At 40.8% G+C, this 13,763-nt stretch overlaps 1 protein-coding gene across 2 annotated transcripts in view; it reads right to left on the reverse strand.

The window, feature by feature from the left end:
• Positions 1 to 2,465: 2,465 nt before the first annotated feature.
• PLS3 (plastin 3) overlaps positions 2,466 to 13,763 on the reverse strand; it is a 79,850-nt gene continuing 68,552 nt past the window's right edge. For both annotated transcript variants that reach the window (XM_040628910.1, XM_040628915.1), the window contains 8 exons: positions 13,313 to 13,408; positions 8,992 to 9,187; positions 7,721 to 7,799; positions 6,839 to 6,953; positions 6,212 to 6,345; positions 5,758 to 5,881; positions 5,414 to 5,538; positions 2,466 to 3,706 (listed from right to left, as the gene is read on the reverse strand). In XM_040628910.1, coding sequence (XP_040484844.1) covers positions 3,574 to 3,706; positions 5,414 to 5,538; positions 5,758 to 5,881; positions 6,212 to 6,345; positions 6,839 to 6,953; positions 7,721 to 7,799; positions 8,992 to 9,187; positions 13,313 to 13,408 — 1,002 coding nt within the window. In that variant the 3' untranslated portion in view covers positions 2,466 to 3,573. The remainder of the gene's footprint in view (positions 3,707 to 5,413; positions 5,539 to 5,757; positions 5,882 to 6,211; positions 6,346 to 6,838; positions 6,954 to 7,720; positions 7,800 to 8,991; positions 9,188 to 13,312; positions 13,409 to 13,763) is intronic.

A 13,763-nucleotide genomic window follows, 5' to 3' on the forward strand; every position in this document is an offset into this window, starting at 1 on the left:
AACTGGAAGTTTGTACTTCTTGAACCCCTTCACCCATTTTGCCCACCTGGTTCTTGATATTTACTATAGCTGTATATTATTATTGGGTGAAACTTGATAAAGGGTGTATGGGACCTTTTGTTCGTGTTTTAATACTTCCTATTAACCTATAATCATTACAAAATAAAAATGTAAAATGGCTCACCCCTGAAAAAGGCCATGTTACCTTCTCAACTGTACCCATTTAACAACCCCACAAACTCCTACCATGTGTTCATTTATATCAGGTTTAGAAATATTAGTTTGCCTTATTAATTGCCAAGAATATATATTTTTTCTTTCTTTTTACTATTAGACAAATCCGGATTGTGGGGCATTCTACAACAAAACAGGTCTGAACTGTTAACGAATATCAATGGCACAAAAGACAAAAAAAGGTAAGATTGTTCCAGTATCTTAAATCTTACAGACACTTGACAATCAAATACAACATGTACATTTTATTAAGGACCTCCTTAAACGTATTTTTGGTAAAATTTGGAAAATGTGAATGTAGACTGTATTAGGTATGATACCTATGTTACATTTTTTTGTTGTTGCTTTTTAAGATTTTATTTATTTATTTGACAGAGTGTATGTGCACAAGCAGGGGGAGCAGGAGAGGGAGAAGCAGGCTCCCCGCTGAGCAGGGAGCCCAATGCCGGGCTCGATCCCAGGACCCTGGGATCATGACCTGAGCTGAAGGCAGATGCCTAAGTGACTGAGCCACCCAGGCACCCGTAGGTTCATCAATTTTAACAGGTGCGCCATTCCAAGGGAGGTGTCGATAATTGAAGAGGCTATGCACGTGTGTTGGGGGGGCGGTGGTACCTGAGAACGCTGTACCTTTCACTTAGTTTTGCTTTGAACCTAAAGCTGCTCTAAAAATAAAGTCTACTAAAAAAAAAGAAAAAAAAAAGCAGTCCTTAGTTTCAATTGCATAACCCTCCTTACTTTTGAGAATCAGCATTCCCTTTTTATGTTCATTGGCCGATTGTAATTTTTTGAATTGGGTAATCAACTCCTTTGCCCGTTTTTCTTTTTTTTTTTAAGATTTTATTTTTCAGTAATCTCGACACCCAATGTGGGACTTGAACTCACAGCCCCTGAAATCAAGAGTCGCATGGTCTGCTGATTGAGCCAGCCAGGCCCCCCTGCCCCCCTGCTAAGAATTTTTTCTTTAGCAGGAGACAGGTCATAAGATGGGATTGTCCCTATCAGTTACTCTGGTATATGTTTGCAGAAGACTTGCCTTTTATTTGTTCACTGTTTTTATACTAAGAAGATTAGCCTATCATATGGGTACTCTAGACCAAATGTTTGTCTCCCCCCAGTTTAATGTCCCATATGATGGTATTAGGAGGTGGGGCCTTAGGTCATGAGACTGGAGCCCTTGTGAATGGGATTTGTGCCCTCATCAGAGACCCCAGAGAGCCCTCTTGCTCCTACTTCCACGTGAGGTAACTGCTAGAAGATGGCCTTCTATGAACCAGGAAGTAGACCCTCACCACACTGCCATCTGCTGGCACTGCCATCTTGGGACTTCCCAGATTGCACAACTGTGAGAAATAAGTTTGTTGTTTGTAGGCTACCTAGTCTGTATTTGGTTATAGCAGCCCAAATGGACTAAGGCAATGGGACTAAACTCCCCCCCCCCGCCCCCGGTCATCTATATTTTGACTTTGCTTATTATATTGATTTATATAGTTGTGGGGTTTTATTTGCCAAAGCAGAATTGTCAAATTCCTTATTCTTTTATGTCTTTGGGGTTTGTATCATACTCAGAAAAATCTTTCTTACTCGAGCTATAAATACACAGTTATTTACACCATCACCACGCAGTTCGTCAAAGGACCGGATTATGTATTACTCATTCACACAAAGCCTTAAAATGGTACCATAAACTACTGGTTGTCAACTAGGGATGATTTTGCCCCACATGGGACCTTTGGCCATGTCTGGAGACACATTTGTTTTATGCATTGGGGAGGCGCTACTGACATCTTGGGGGTAGAGGCCAGGGAGGCCAGCAAAACCTCCTGCAATGCACAGGACAGCCCCTTCCCTCCTCCAGCAAGGAGTTAGCCAGCCCCCAAAATGTTGATGGCGAGAAGGATAAGAAAACCTGCCAGAACCCATCTCCCCTCACTGGTTATTTGGATCTCCCATTGCTTAGATCTTCTGTATATGACAGAACACTGGAAAAACTGAGTGGGATGGGAAAGAAGGAAATAAGGGAGGAACTGGATGAGGAAATTATGGTAAGTTGGAGAAAATCCTCTGACCCCATTGGGACTCTCCTTCATTCGGTCCCTGTAATTCAGCTCTAAGAACTTAAATTGAACAGATGTCATTTTGTACAGTACACCAGAAAAAGAATATCAGGGGGGAAAATCTGGCAAACATGACTGGCAAACCACGAAGGGGCAGAAACATGAGGAGACTGATTATTATGTAAATGCCTTTATTTGAACTAATACATTGCTACCAGATTACATCACTTTTCAGAGTTAGAGTAACATTATGATCTTGGAAACTATAGCAAACAGCTTGACAAAGCAAGAGTACATTACGTCCTACATATATATTTTTATTTTTTAGTGACATCTCCTTGTTTTAGGTGGAAAATTAGAAAATTTATGGTACGCTTAGCATGCTTGGCCTACCGTATCCTGTCTACGTTCTGAGCACACTCTCTCCTCAAAAGTGTCATATTCAACAGCATTCTAAATCTAAAGAGAGAGTTTGATGATACAGGCTTTGAAAACAAATAAGCATATATTGAACCAAGTGTCTGAAGACAAAATATGTCAATTGTTTACAGCGTGGGTGTGAGAGGGTAGACGCGAAATCAAGGTACACCTTTCCTCTACCTACAATGTATGGTTTTTACTTACTTGAAGACCCCTTAAAAAAAGTAGCAAAATCAGCAGTCTTATTTAATGTAATCAAAATATTCTTAAATGTACAAAAAAGATCACGTAGAAAGAATACTGTAAAAAGATACTGATTTCAAGAATAAAAGAATACGAAAAGCTTCTATTACATTCTGCACAGCCAGTTACTTCTGCCAATGTTCAGTACTACAAAGATAAGCAAAGGATACTCCTATCCAAATACTCTCTGAGCACAGTTCTTGAATACGAACTAGCATCCTGGATGGAAAAGCAAAATTATGGTCTAATAGTATTCATATCCAATCATCTAAGCAAGTCTGAAGAGGTGGACATCCTAAGGGGGGCAAAGATACACAGACACGACATAGAGCAAAGGGCAATGTCATGGGCAGCGATCTAGGAGGAGAGAGTAAATGATTTGGCCATGAGCGCATTTCAGGTGTGCCTGACAAATTCAACTCTGACTACAGGAAAGAGGAGTCGGTGCCATTAAGACTCTTTCCCCTGTGAGCTCTCAAGATGAGGAGTCTTGTTCACTGAAACTGTAAGTCCTTTCAGTGGCCAACAGTTCCTTCAGCCATGAGCACTTCACCTGGAAAGAGCTGACCTGCTAACCGTGCACCTGGGAGCAAGGCTGTTCTTATTCAAATTGGTGACTTTACACCCTCTTCATTCCCCTGCCCATCAAGCAGGCAAACACGGTCATGACCATCTTGGGCTTTACTTCCACAAGGTCTTCCGGGAGAGCATACACCCTGGCTCCGATTCTTCTAGCCATTGACACCGCATACCTATTGTTCAAGGGGACAAAAATCCAGATGAACCTCTTGTTAGTCAAGGATATGGTCGGAGGCATCAGTTTCCTCTGGTACAAATCAATCGGCTGGGATGCGACACTTTCATACTGAAACTTCAAAGCGGCACCATTTGCCTTTCTGTTGTTTTCGGTTTTGTTTTTGAGGTCACTCTTAAGTGACACCCGATTTTCTGGCTCTACGTCTTGGGACTGATTTTATTCGCCCCTTTTCTGCAATGAGAATTAACTTTGGAGCACTGACGTGATACAAAGATGAGAAAAAACCCAACTATCTAAATTGGGCTGTACAATCAACGTTGATATTTTCATTGAGCATGTAATGGGAAAACAGATGCTCTCGTGTGATCCTAGAGATAGGGGATGGAAGACTGGGTCACATGTCCAAATCCAGGCTGCTCTGGGAGATGCAGTGAATTCTTCCACACAGTCGAGGGAGGGGAGAGCGTCTACAAGGTGTGGGGACAGTGCGGTCAGAGCAAGGACCGGAAAGGGTACACAAAGGGCAGAAAGAACTGATGTGGCCAGCTAGGGCAATCTGCAGGGGCACCCTTCAGTTAATACATGAGAACTTTCTAGGGGTTTCGTAAACATGAATCTTTAAAGATGATCAAGTTTCTGAAAAAGGTTTTCAGTGGGCTGATTTTTAGTGTATGCTAGTCTAGCTTTCATGGATTGCCTGTAAAACCAGGCCACGGTCTAGGTCTTTGGTGAAGAAGGGAAGTGACAGGTGGAAAAGCCCTTCTCAATATTGCTGAAATGAAAAAAACTTTCTTTTTAAAAAGATTTTCCTTATTTATTTGAGAGAGACAGACAGAGCACAAGCAGGGGGAGGGGCAAAGAGAGACGGAGAAACAGACTCCTCACTGAGCCCAGAGCCTGATGTGGGACTCGATCCCAGGACCTGGGATCATGACCGGAGCCCAAGGCAGATGATGCTCAACCAACTGAGCCACCCCGGCACCCCACAAAGAACTCTCAGGGCGTAGTTTCAGTGGAGGCTTAAACATCCTGCTCATTTAGGGACCAAGATAATAAACGCAACATACGTAGTAAAGGCCATCTGTGCACAGTAAAAAAAGACATCCATAAATAACACGTTTCAAAAAGAGTTAGACAGAAGAGTATTATCTATGGCATGAGTATTCTTAGCCCATTTTCTCCTTGTTGTAAGATAAACAAACTATATTATTTCAGTAGTTCGTTAAAGCAACAACTGACCAAGCTACAATGTTAGGCACAGGGCTAGGCTCTTGTATCTCGTATCCATTTCAAACTCTCTAAGTATTATTGCTCCCATATGTACTGATGAGGAGTCTGAGGCTCCGAGAGGCTTCCCTCAGGTGACACATTCTTGTTTGTTTGTTTGTTTTTTAAAAGATTTTAAAATTTTATTTATTTATTTGAGAGAGAGAGAGTGAATGAGAGAGAGAGAACACGAGCCAGGGGGAGAGGCAGAGGGAGAAGCAGACTCCCCACTGAGCAGGGAGCCCGACAATGGGATTCGATCTCAGGACCCTAGGATCATGACCTGAGCCGAAGGCAGACGCTGAACAACCAACTGAGCCTCCCAGGTGCCCCTAGGGTAACATGATTCTTAAGTGGTGAGCCTGAGTGGGAATGCAGAGCTGCCTGGCTACAAAGCCCGTGGGTATTAGTCATCGTTATCGTCAGTGTCTCTTACTTGGCATTATTGTGCTTGTCGTCTTCTGTCAGATTGCCGCTCTTAACAAGGTCATAGTTTATGCAGCCTGGCTGGATGGCATCAATTAAATCCACAACTGCCAAACTGGAGCTGATCGTCTTGTCCTAGTGTCAAAGGACAATAAATCCGAGACTTTCAGTTTGTACAAATGAACCTATGATTACTTCTATCAAGTCGCCATACACCCAGCCCAGCAGGTGAAGAGAACCTTGCCATTAGCACAACACTAAATCACACCGACAAGCCAACCAAAGGCTGTCCTTCCAAATGATTGATCCTTTCTGGCGCACATAATGTTTAATCGTCAGATGTGCAATTCTTACCTTAAAACTCTGAATGGAAGTTGATTTTCCAGCTTCACTCAATGTTCTGTTCACCCAGCTTACAATGATGTCATCATTAGCTTTCTGCCCGTCTCCAAGGTCTTCCAGAACATTGAGGGTGTATCTGGAAGGAGAAGTGGAAGAAAAGGTCCCAATCTACTTCATGAGAAAAAAAAAAATGCACCTTTTGTACTAGTCTGACAGCGGCCATGGCCTTGGCTGGTACTCCTCATAATGGATGCGTATCAGCATTCTAGGTAAAAGAGGTCTTTTTCAAATGGATAACGTGCGCTGTTCAGAATTTTTGCATCTATCTGTTACTTAAGCTCACTTTAGAGTCTAAATCCAAAAGCTTCCAAGGCGCAGTCATTGCCACATCTACCTGAAAATAGCAAGGACTGGCTCACAGACCGCTAGGAAGTGGAGCTTTAACAGGTAACACGGGGTACCATACCTTCTCATCAGCTGCCAGACCAAAGCTAAAGTCAGAGTTTGGTTTCCATCGTTCAGGTCTTGCCCTCCGATCCCAACCAGGGAGAATTTGGCAGGATGCTTCCCCAATTCAACAGCATAGTTGCAGTTTTCTAGCTGTAAACCCACAAAAAGTAAATAGTTGAGGATTTTCATCGGCTTCAGCTGCGTACGTGTGTGAGTACGCATGCGCGCGTGCGCTGCTGGGTACTTAGCGCCTCGAGATCAGTAAGACACCGTTCCTGTTCTCAAGAAGCTCAGATGCAAGAGTTTTCCAAACAAAAGAAACTGAGAATAAAAACAGCCTGTAACAAATGCATGCAGCAAACTTCATGATCTACCTTTTTCTTTTTTTTTAAAGATCGTTTGTTTGTTTGTTTATTTATTTATTTTTCAGATTTTATTTACTTATTTGACAGAGAGAAACAGCCAGCTAGAGAGGGAACACAAGCAGGGGGAGTGGGAGAGGAAGAAGCAGGCTCCCAGCGGAAGAGCCCAACATGGGGCTCGATCCCAGAACTCTGGGATCACGCCCTGAGCCGAAGGCAGATGCCCAACGACTGAGCCACCCAGGCGCCCCAACTGAGCCACCCAGGCGCCCCTGATCTACCTTTTTCATGTTGGCTCCAAGTTTCGGGTATGGAGGTTTATTAACCTTACTCCAGTCAACAGGAACTTTAATGCGCTCATACAACTGCAAGATTACCAGGGCGTCCTGCAGGTCGCTAGAGATTTAAAAATAATTTGATCAGTGTTTTCAGACAGCTGGGCCTTTGTTTCCTTAAAAACAGTAACAATACACTGGCAACTAAAACATATAAAACCACAGATAATACCCAAGGCTCATCTTTTTTATCAGTCTGTCCTAAACATAGAGCTAACACCATCCCATTCACTTAAAATACTCATCGTCAGCTTCTGGTTTGCAAGGTACTATTCTAGAAGCTGGGCATGTAGGACGAAAATCCCTGGCCTTACACTAGAGTCAGACAGAGAGAGAGAGAGAGAGAATAAACAAGTAAATGGATCAATAGATAATTTGATTTGGGGGTGTATATAACTCCTATGAAGATAAAAAGAACCAGGGTTAGGGTTACGGAGTGTTGGTGGTGGTCAGGGTCTGAATGTGTGGCTTGAATATACATTCGAGGCAGAAAAAAACATTCCAGGCTGAGAGAACAGTGAGTACAAAGGCCTCAAGACATCATGGATGGCGTACTTAAGGCCTTCCCCGGTCTCTGTTTCAAAATATAAAGGATCTATTCCATAGGGTGTTAGAAAGACATTCATACACTCTTTCACTTAAAGATCATGTAGAGAAAGACTCTGGGCTTCCGTGTATTTGGAGAATGATAATGGATGTCACCATTTCACATTTTCCGATCTAAATAGCCAGTGTAAACGAACATCTAGGAGATGTTTAGAGCGGTAATTCTTTCTGCGGCATCCGTTCACGATGTTCCTAACTGATAATAACAGTAGACAGGCTTACGCATAGAGATGGTTTACATGGGGATTAACACCAAGAGAATTCATCCAGTTACGGAAGGTTCTTTCTTCACGAGTTTCTCCTATTAAGAATATTCACAAAATTTCTATATTAATTAAACACCTTGTATACGTACATATAATATCAATTCATAGTTAAGATTATTTCATTTCCTCTGTACAAATCTAGAGGTTTTCTCCAATATGAATCTCCAAACATTCTCTCTAAATACATTCTCTCTAGGTACAGGCTTATTTTACAAAATTTGTTGAATTTATTTTAAAATCGAAGAATACAACTTTATAATCAGTTAAACAATTTAGAAGTTTATGAATTTTTATAATTTCCTCCCCCTTGTAAGGCTTCCTCAGTATCTCTCCAAATCCCCATACCTCAAAAGTAACTGATGTTATCAGTTTTACATTTAAAAAATTGGGGGGGATCAAAAAAATTTGGGGGGGCTGGTCATACGAACCCTCTATACTCATGAATTTACACCTTCCCTCTACACATTTATAAATTCTAAGTTACACACGAGCACTCCTTTTACATGCCTATATTACAGCAACAAGTTATGTGAAACTTGAAAAGCAAAAAATTTAAAGATTTTAAAGTCCTGCCACTGGATAGTCAAGGTATGACTATTACATTTGTGCATTTTTGAATCTTACACTTCATGAATATATAATCTGGAAAAGGTAAACTCTGCCTTCCCCAAACTTAAATAATCGGCATCCATGATTATGATCATTTTAAAGATTTTATTTTTTAAGTAATCTCCACACCCAACGTGGGGCTTGAACTCACAACCCCAAGATCAAGAGTCGTATGCGATACCAACTGAGCTGGCCAGGCCCCCTGTGTTATGATTTTTTGAGCAGGTGAGTAGAAAAGGAACTGGGGCTAGTTCTGTCTGGTTGGTCTGACTGTGGAAGAATGAAATAATCCTGTAAACTGATAGGTCAAATTTAATGTATACATACATTTTTCTGGTGAGAGGTTTAAAAGGTGACCTATTTCTAAAATAGTAAAATAAAACAGTGGTTACTAAGTGGCCTTAAGCTAGGTGATCCTTGACTACTTTACAAGTTTCCCGGTATCACCCCTTTTTATCAGCTACCGCTTTTTACTCAGCCCTCGGGTCTACTTCCAGCAGAGATTTGCTAAAGGAAAGTGGAGAAGGAAACATTAAGTCAAGATCCTGGAATCATCATGGCCTATGTATTTCTGGTCTGGTATCCCGCACATTAGAATGTGAGAAACCTTCAAATTACCTTCCAGTAGAGTCCAGTCAATATCCTGGTTCTCTGGCTTGGTTAGTGCCGGGTATTTATTAAACAGGTTAGCCACAAAGGCTAAGTTCAGTTTGGGGTTTCCACTGACAACATCAGCAGGGGTAACAAACTGTCTGCAACCTAACTTGTCTGCTTGTTGAAGCATACTCTCAGCTCTCTTCAAATCATCTGTTTCCTGTTGAAGTAAAATAAGAAGGCATCTTTTAAAAGGCTATACTAAAAATATAGAAATGTTTCCCTACAATGACAGGCTGGATGTACAATTCTACTTTCTCTTAGCCAACATATGGTACTTATTATAAAATTGTTTTGAATGCAACAGCAAAAAAAGTTGGCCGTATTTGAGTGCAGTACCTCAAAAACACACTGGGTGGCACCATATCATTTATCTAAGGACAGTACATTTAACCCAATTGGGATTACATCTCTCCTGTGAAAACTCAAGAAAAAAAGCTAAAACTGTTCAGATTTTTTAACTGGGCCCTAAAAAGGCATAAGACTGAAAATGATAGAGAAATTATGAGAAAGTATTTAAAAAATAATCATCAAGAATAGCAGTTTCCAATAATTTCAGGTTTAAATTGCGTATTTCAAATTGTAGTTTTCCTCTGCAAGGATTTTTTGATTTTTTTTTTTTTTTGGTTACGGTTTGTTTGACTTAATTTTTCCACCCAGGCCGAAGCAGAGTTGCTCATTTCTGTAAGGAATACTTACTTCCAACTAATTCCCATGACTCCTAACTTGTTACCTCTCCCCTCCCCCCGAAAGAGGAGTGCCCAGCTCTGGATTAACACAGGGTTTGGTGAAGAATTTATCTAATCATTTCAGCCCGATGTCAAAAATACAGTTTCTTAGGCACCCACTATTCTCACCTCCCAAGCCTACAAGTGAGAAACCTGGAGCCACGGGAGGGGAGGAACGGGTGCTTTTGGGTCTTCTGGTTTCCAGTGACCCACACTTGGAAAGGAACAGAGCTGCACTCTGGGCACTTCCTACATTTACACACCACAGTTTTGCCCCAGGGGCAAACTAAGCACTTCTGCGGAACAATGTCATGGGAGAAAGGGTTTTACAATCCGGTGGGAAAAGAAGAGATAAATGACACTTGAGGAATGTTACTTTTAAACTAAAGCTGCCCAGAATGTATAATTTGACAGTCTTAACTTTGTCTTCAATGGGTGATGCTATCTTTGATCAGTTTTTTAACCTCCAGTGAGGTGCCTTGATTGTGCAGGACTCCAGAACAATGTGTGTTTATTGTGTTACCCTTGTTACCTTCTGCAAAACAATCAGTAACCACCAGCAGATGGGCAATGGAGTGGGATTCAACCTTTCTTCAGGGTTCTCTCTGAGCATAGTGAGTTCCTCTCATAGAGCCTATTTTATTTCTTGCAACCTGTCAGTTAGTACTTTAATATTGTTTGCTTTACACTATTCACCAACTTATTTTAAAATCCTGTCTTTATTGATCATCTTAGCATTCCTAATGAAGCATTTAGAATACTGGAATAGAAGGAAGCTTTAGAGTAGACAAAAACAAAAAAAAATTTTAAATAGTCAAACAGACAATAGTGAAATAAAAATAATCAAATAAAAAAAATATATGTGCAAAAAGAACTTCAGCCCCTACTTCACGCCATAGTCAAAGTGAACCCCAAATGTTATATTTCTTTTTTTTTTTTTAAAGATTTTATTTATTTATTTGACAGAGATAGAGACAGCCAGCGAGAGAGGGAACACAAGCAGGGGGAGTGGGAGAGGAAGAAGCAGGCTCCTAGCGGAGGAGCCTGATGTGGGGCTCGATCCCATAATGCCGGGATCACGCCCTGAGCCGAAGGCAGACGCTTAACCGCTGTGCCACCCAGGCGCCCCCCAAACGTTTTATTTCTAAATGTAAAACCTCAAAGTATAAAACCTCTAGGAAAACACATAGGAAGAAATATTTGGTACCTTGCGTTAGGCTAAACTTTCTTAGATACAACATCAAAAGCATGATCCATAAAAGAAAAAAGGACTAAACTGACTTTGCCAAAATTAAGAACGTCTGTTCTTTGAAAAACACTGAGAGAAAATATTTGCAAATCACATATCCAATCAAGGACTTGTCTCCAAAATACATAAAAACACTCAAAACTTGCTAATAAAAACAATGCAATTAAAAATGGGCAAAATGTTTGAACACGACGATACATAGATGGCAAATAACCACATTAAAAATGTTCCACATTTGGGGCGCCTGGGTGGCACAGCGGTTAAGTGTCTGCCTTCGGCTCAGGGCGTGATCCCAGCGTCATGGGATCGAGCCCTACATCAGGCTCCTCCGCTATGAGCCTGCTTCTTCCTCTCCCCTGCTTGTGTTCCCTCTCTCGCTGGCTGTCTCTATCTCTGTCGAGTAAATAAATAAAATCTTTAAAAAAAAAAAATGTTCCACATCATACGTCATTAGGGAAATACAAATTAAAATCACAATGACAGATCATTTGGCACCTGTTAGAATGATTCAAGTTAGAAGGACTAACCACACTAAAGTGTTAGTGAGGATGTGGATGAACTGGAACTTTTATATACTGCCGGTAGCAATGTAAAATTGTACAACCATTTTGGAAAATGAATTGGCCGCTTCCTAAAAAAGTTAAACATACACATACCCGATTACTCAGCCATTTCATTCCTAGGTATTTACCAAAGAGAAATGAATGCATACATTTATACAAAGAGTTCTATATGAATGTTCAATACCAGTTATATTTGTAATAGCCCCAAACTGGAAACAATCCAAATGCTCATCAACAAGTGCATGTGCAAACAGACTGTGGTATATCCATTCATCGGAATATAATTCAGCAATAAACAAGGAATGCATTTATGATACATGTGACAACATGAATGAATCTCAAAATATTATGCTGAGTGAAAGAAGCTAGACAAAAAAAAAAAGAATACAGACTGTAGGGATCCATTTATATAAAACTTTTGAAAATTCGAACTAATATAAAGTGAAAGAAAGCAAATGAGTGGTTGCTTGGGATGGGAGAGTACCGGATGGGAGCCAGAAGGCGTTACAAAGGATCATGAGAAAGCCTGATGTGATAATGAATATAAAAAAATCAATCATTGGTCAGGCCCTAAAGAAGGTTATAAGGCTGAAAAAGCTGAAGGACACTGACCAACAAGGGAAAAGTGTGAGCAAAGGCTCAGAGGTAAAATGAGTATTGGGGGCGGGGGGGGGTGGGGGTAGAGACTCGTGGGCAAGCGCACTGGTTAGCAGACCTAGAGCAAGACTGTGTAGGACCTTAAATGCTAAGCAGAACACTTCAGACTAAAGTCTAGAGTCAATGAGGAATCCTTGAAGGATTCTGGGGAGGGAAGAGACAAAGGAGTGTTTGAAGATCAACCAGGGAAGACTGAATGGAGAAGAGCTGTCTCAAAACCAGAATCAGTTCGTGTACTGCTGCCATTTACGCAGGCAAAAGATCACCTGGCGAGCCTGCCCAGACAGCTGCCCGGTGCACAGGACAGCTTCTCATCCATACCAAGTGACCTGAACCAGAGAGTCTCACGTCCAACATACAGACAGAAATATAAGCACATAGGTCAGCTACAAATTCAATTCTGATAAGGGCAGTGTAAGTGGTTTAGCCCATGTTATCTACTCGATCCTACTGCCTAATAGGCTAGAAATACGGATTCTCTAAATCAGTACAGTGCATTCCATATCTAACAGGTACAAAGAACGTACCGGGGATCCTAGAAACTTGAGACTAAATCATCTAGTCCAACTCCTTTCTTTATGGATGAGCAAAGTGAGATCCAATTTGGGGAGGAAATCTGTCCAAGATCACTGAACAAATGAGTGATGCAACCAGGGAATATGGTCCATGAGTGAGTCCCCAAGTTGGATATCAGGGATCCGCAACTTGTAAACATATTCGTGTTATTCTCAACACAGGAATATCACAGATGCATATATGAATATCTTGTCATTACATCTCTCACTGTGATTATAATCCAAACACTTGGAAAAGGTTAGTTTCTAGCACTTATCTCTCCACCCTTTCTTTGCATATTTTATGCAATCAATATAAACCAATAGTGCCATCATTATGGAACTCACTAATAAACTATCAAAATATACCAAGCTAATCTTTCTGCCTTTGAATGATACCCACAGCAATAAATTTTAAAATAATGCTCAAAATTGTCAACACCATTACATGCAATTACAAAAATTCTTGTTATTTAGAAGAAACTGACAATCATTTTGTAAGACTGTAACATTCAAATGAATACCTATACTTACATTGAAACCTGACATGTTAATATCTATCCGTGGTTCACCTTCCTTTTGTCCTTTTGGTGCAATTTGATTAAGAAGATGGAAATAGGCTTTGGAATCCTACAAATGAATAGAAAATCTTGGTGAGATCACATCTATGAAGAATGAATGTATCCCATTGTCCCATGTTTGGAAGGATATTTGCATTGGATTTTGTGAGAACATATGGCACAAATCTCTGTCTTCTCATCTATCAGATCTTTCCCCAGAAAAGTCCATCTATCTGGCCTAATGTCTGCCTCGAATATGGATAACTGGATGTTATCATGACTTTACAATTGATTAACATTACCAATACAATAATGCTAGTAAACACATAACTAGTTCTGTACCTTCACTGAATTACTGAAGTCAATAAGCTTGGTAGATAAAACAAGCAAGAAAAGAAAGTAGGAGCAGAAATCCAGGAAGCATA

The sequence above is a fragment of the Ursus maritimus genome (genome assembly GCF_017311325.1).
Source record: "Ursus maritimus isolate PB19 chromosome X unlocalized genomic scaffold, ASM1731132v1 scaffold_X1, whole genome shotgun sequence".
In the NCBI taxonomy this organism is placed as follows: Eukaryota; Metazoa; Chordata; class Mammalia; order Carnivora; family Ursidae; genus Ursus; species Ursus maritimus.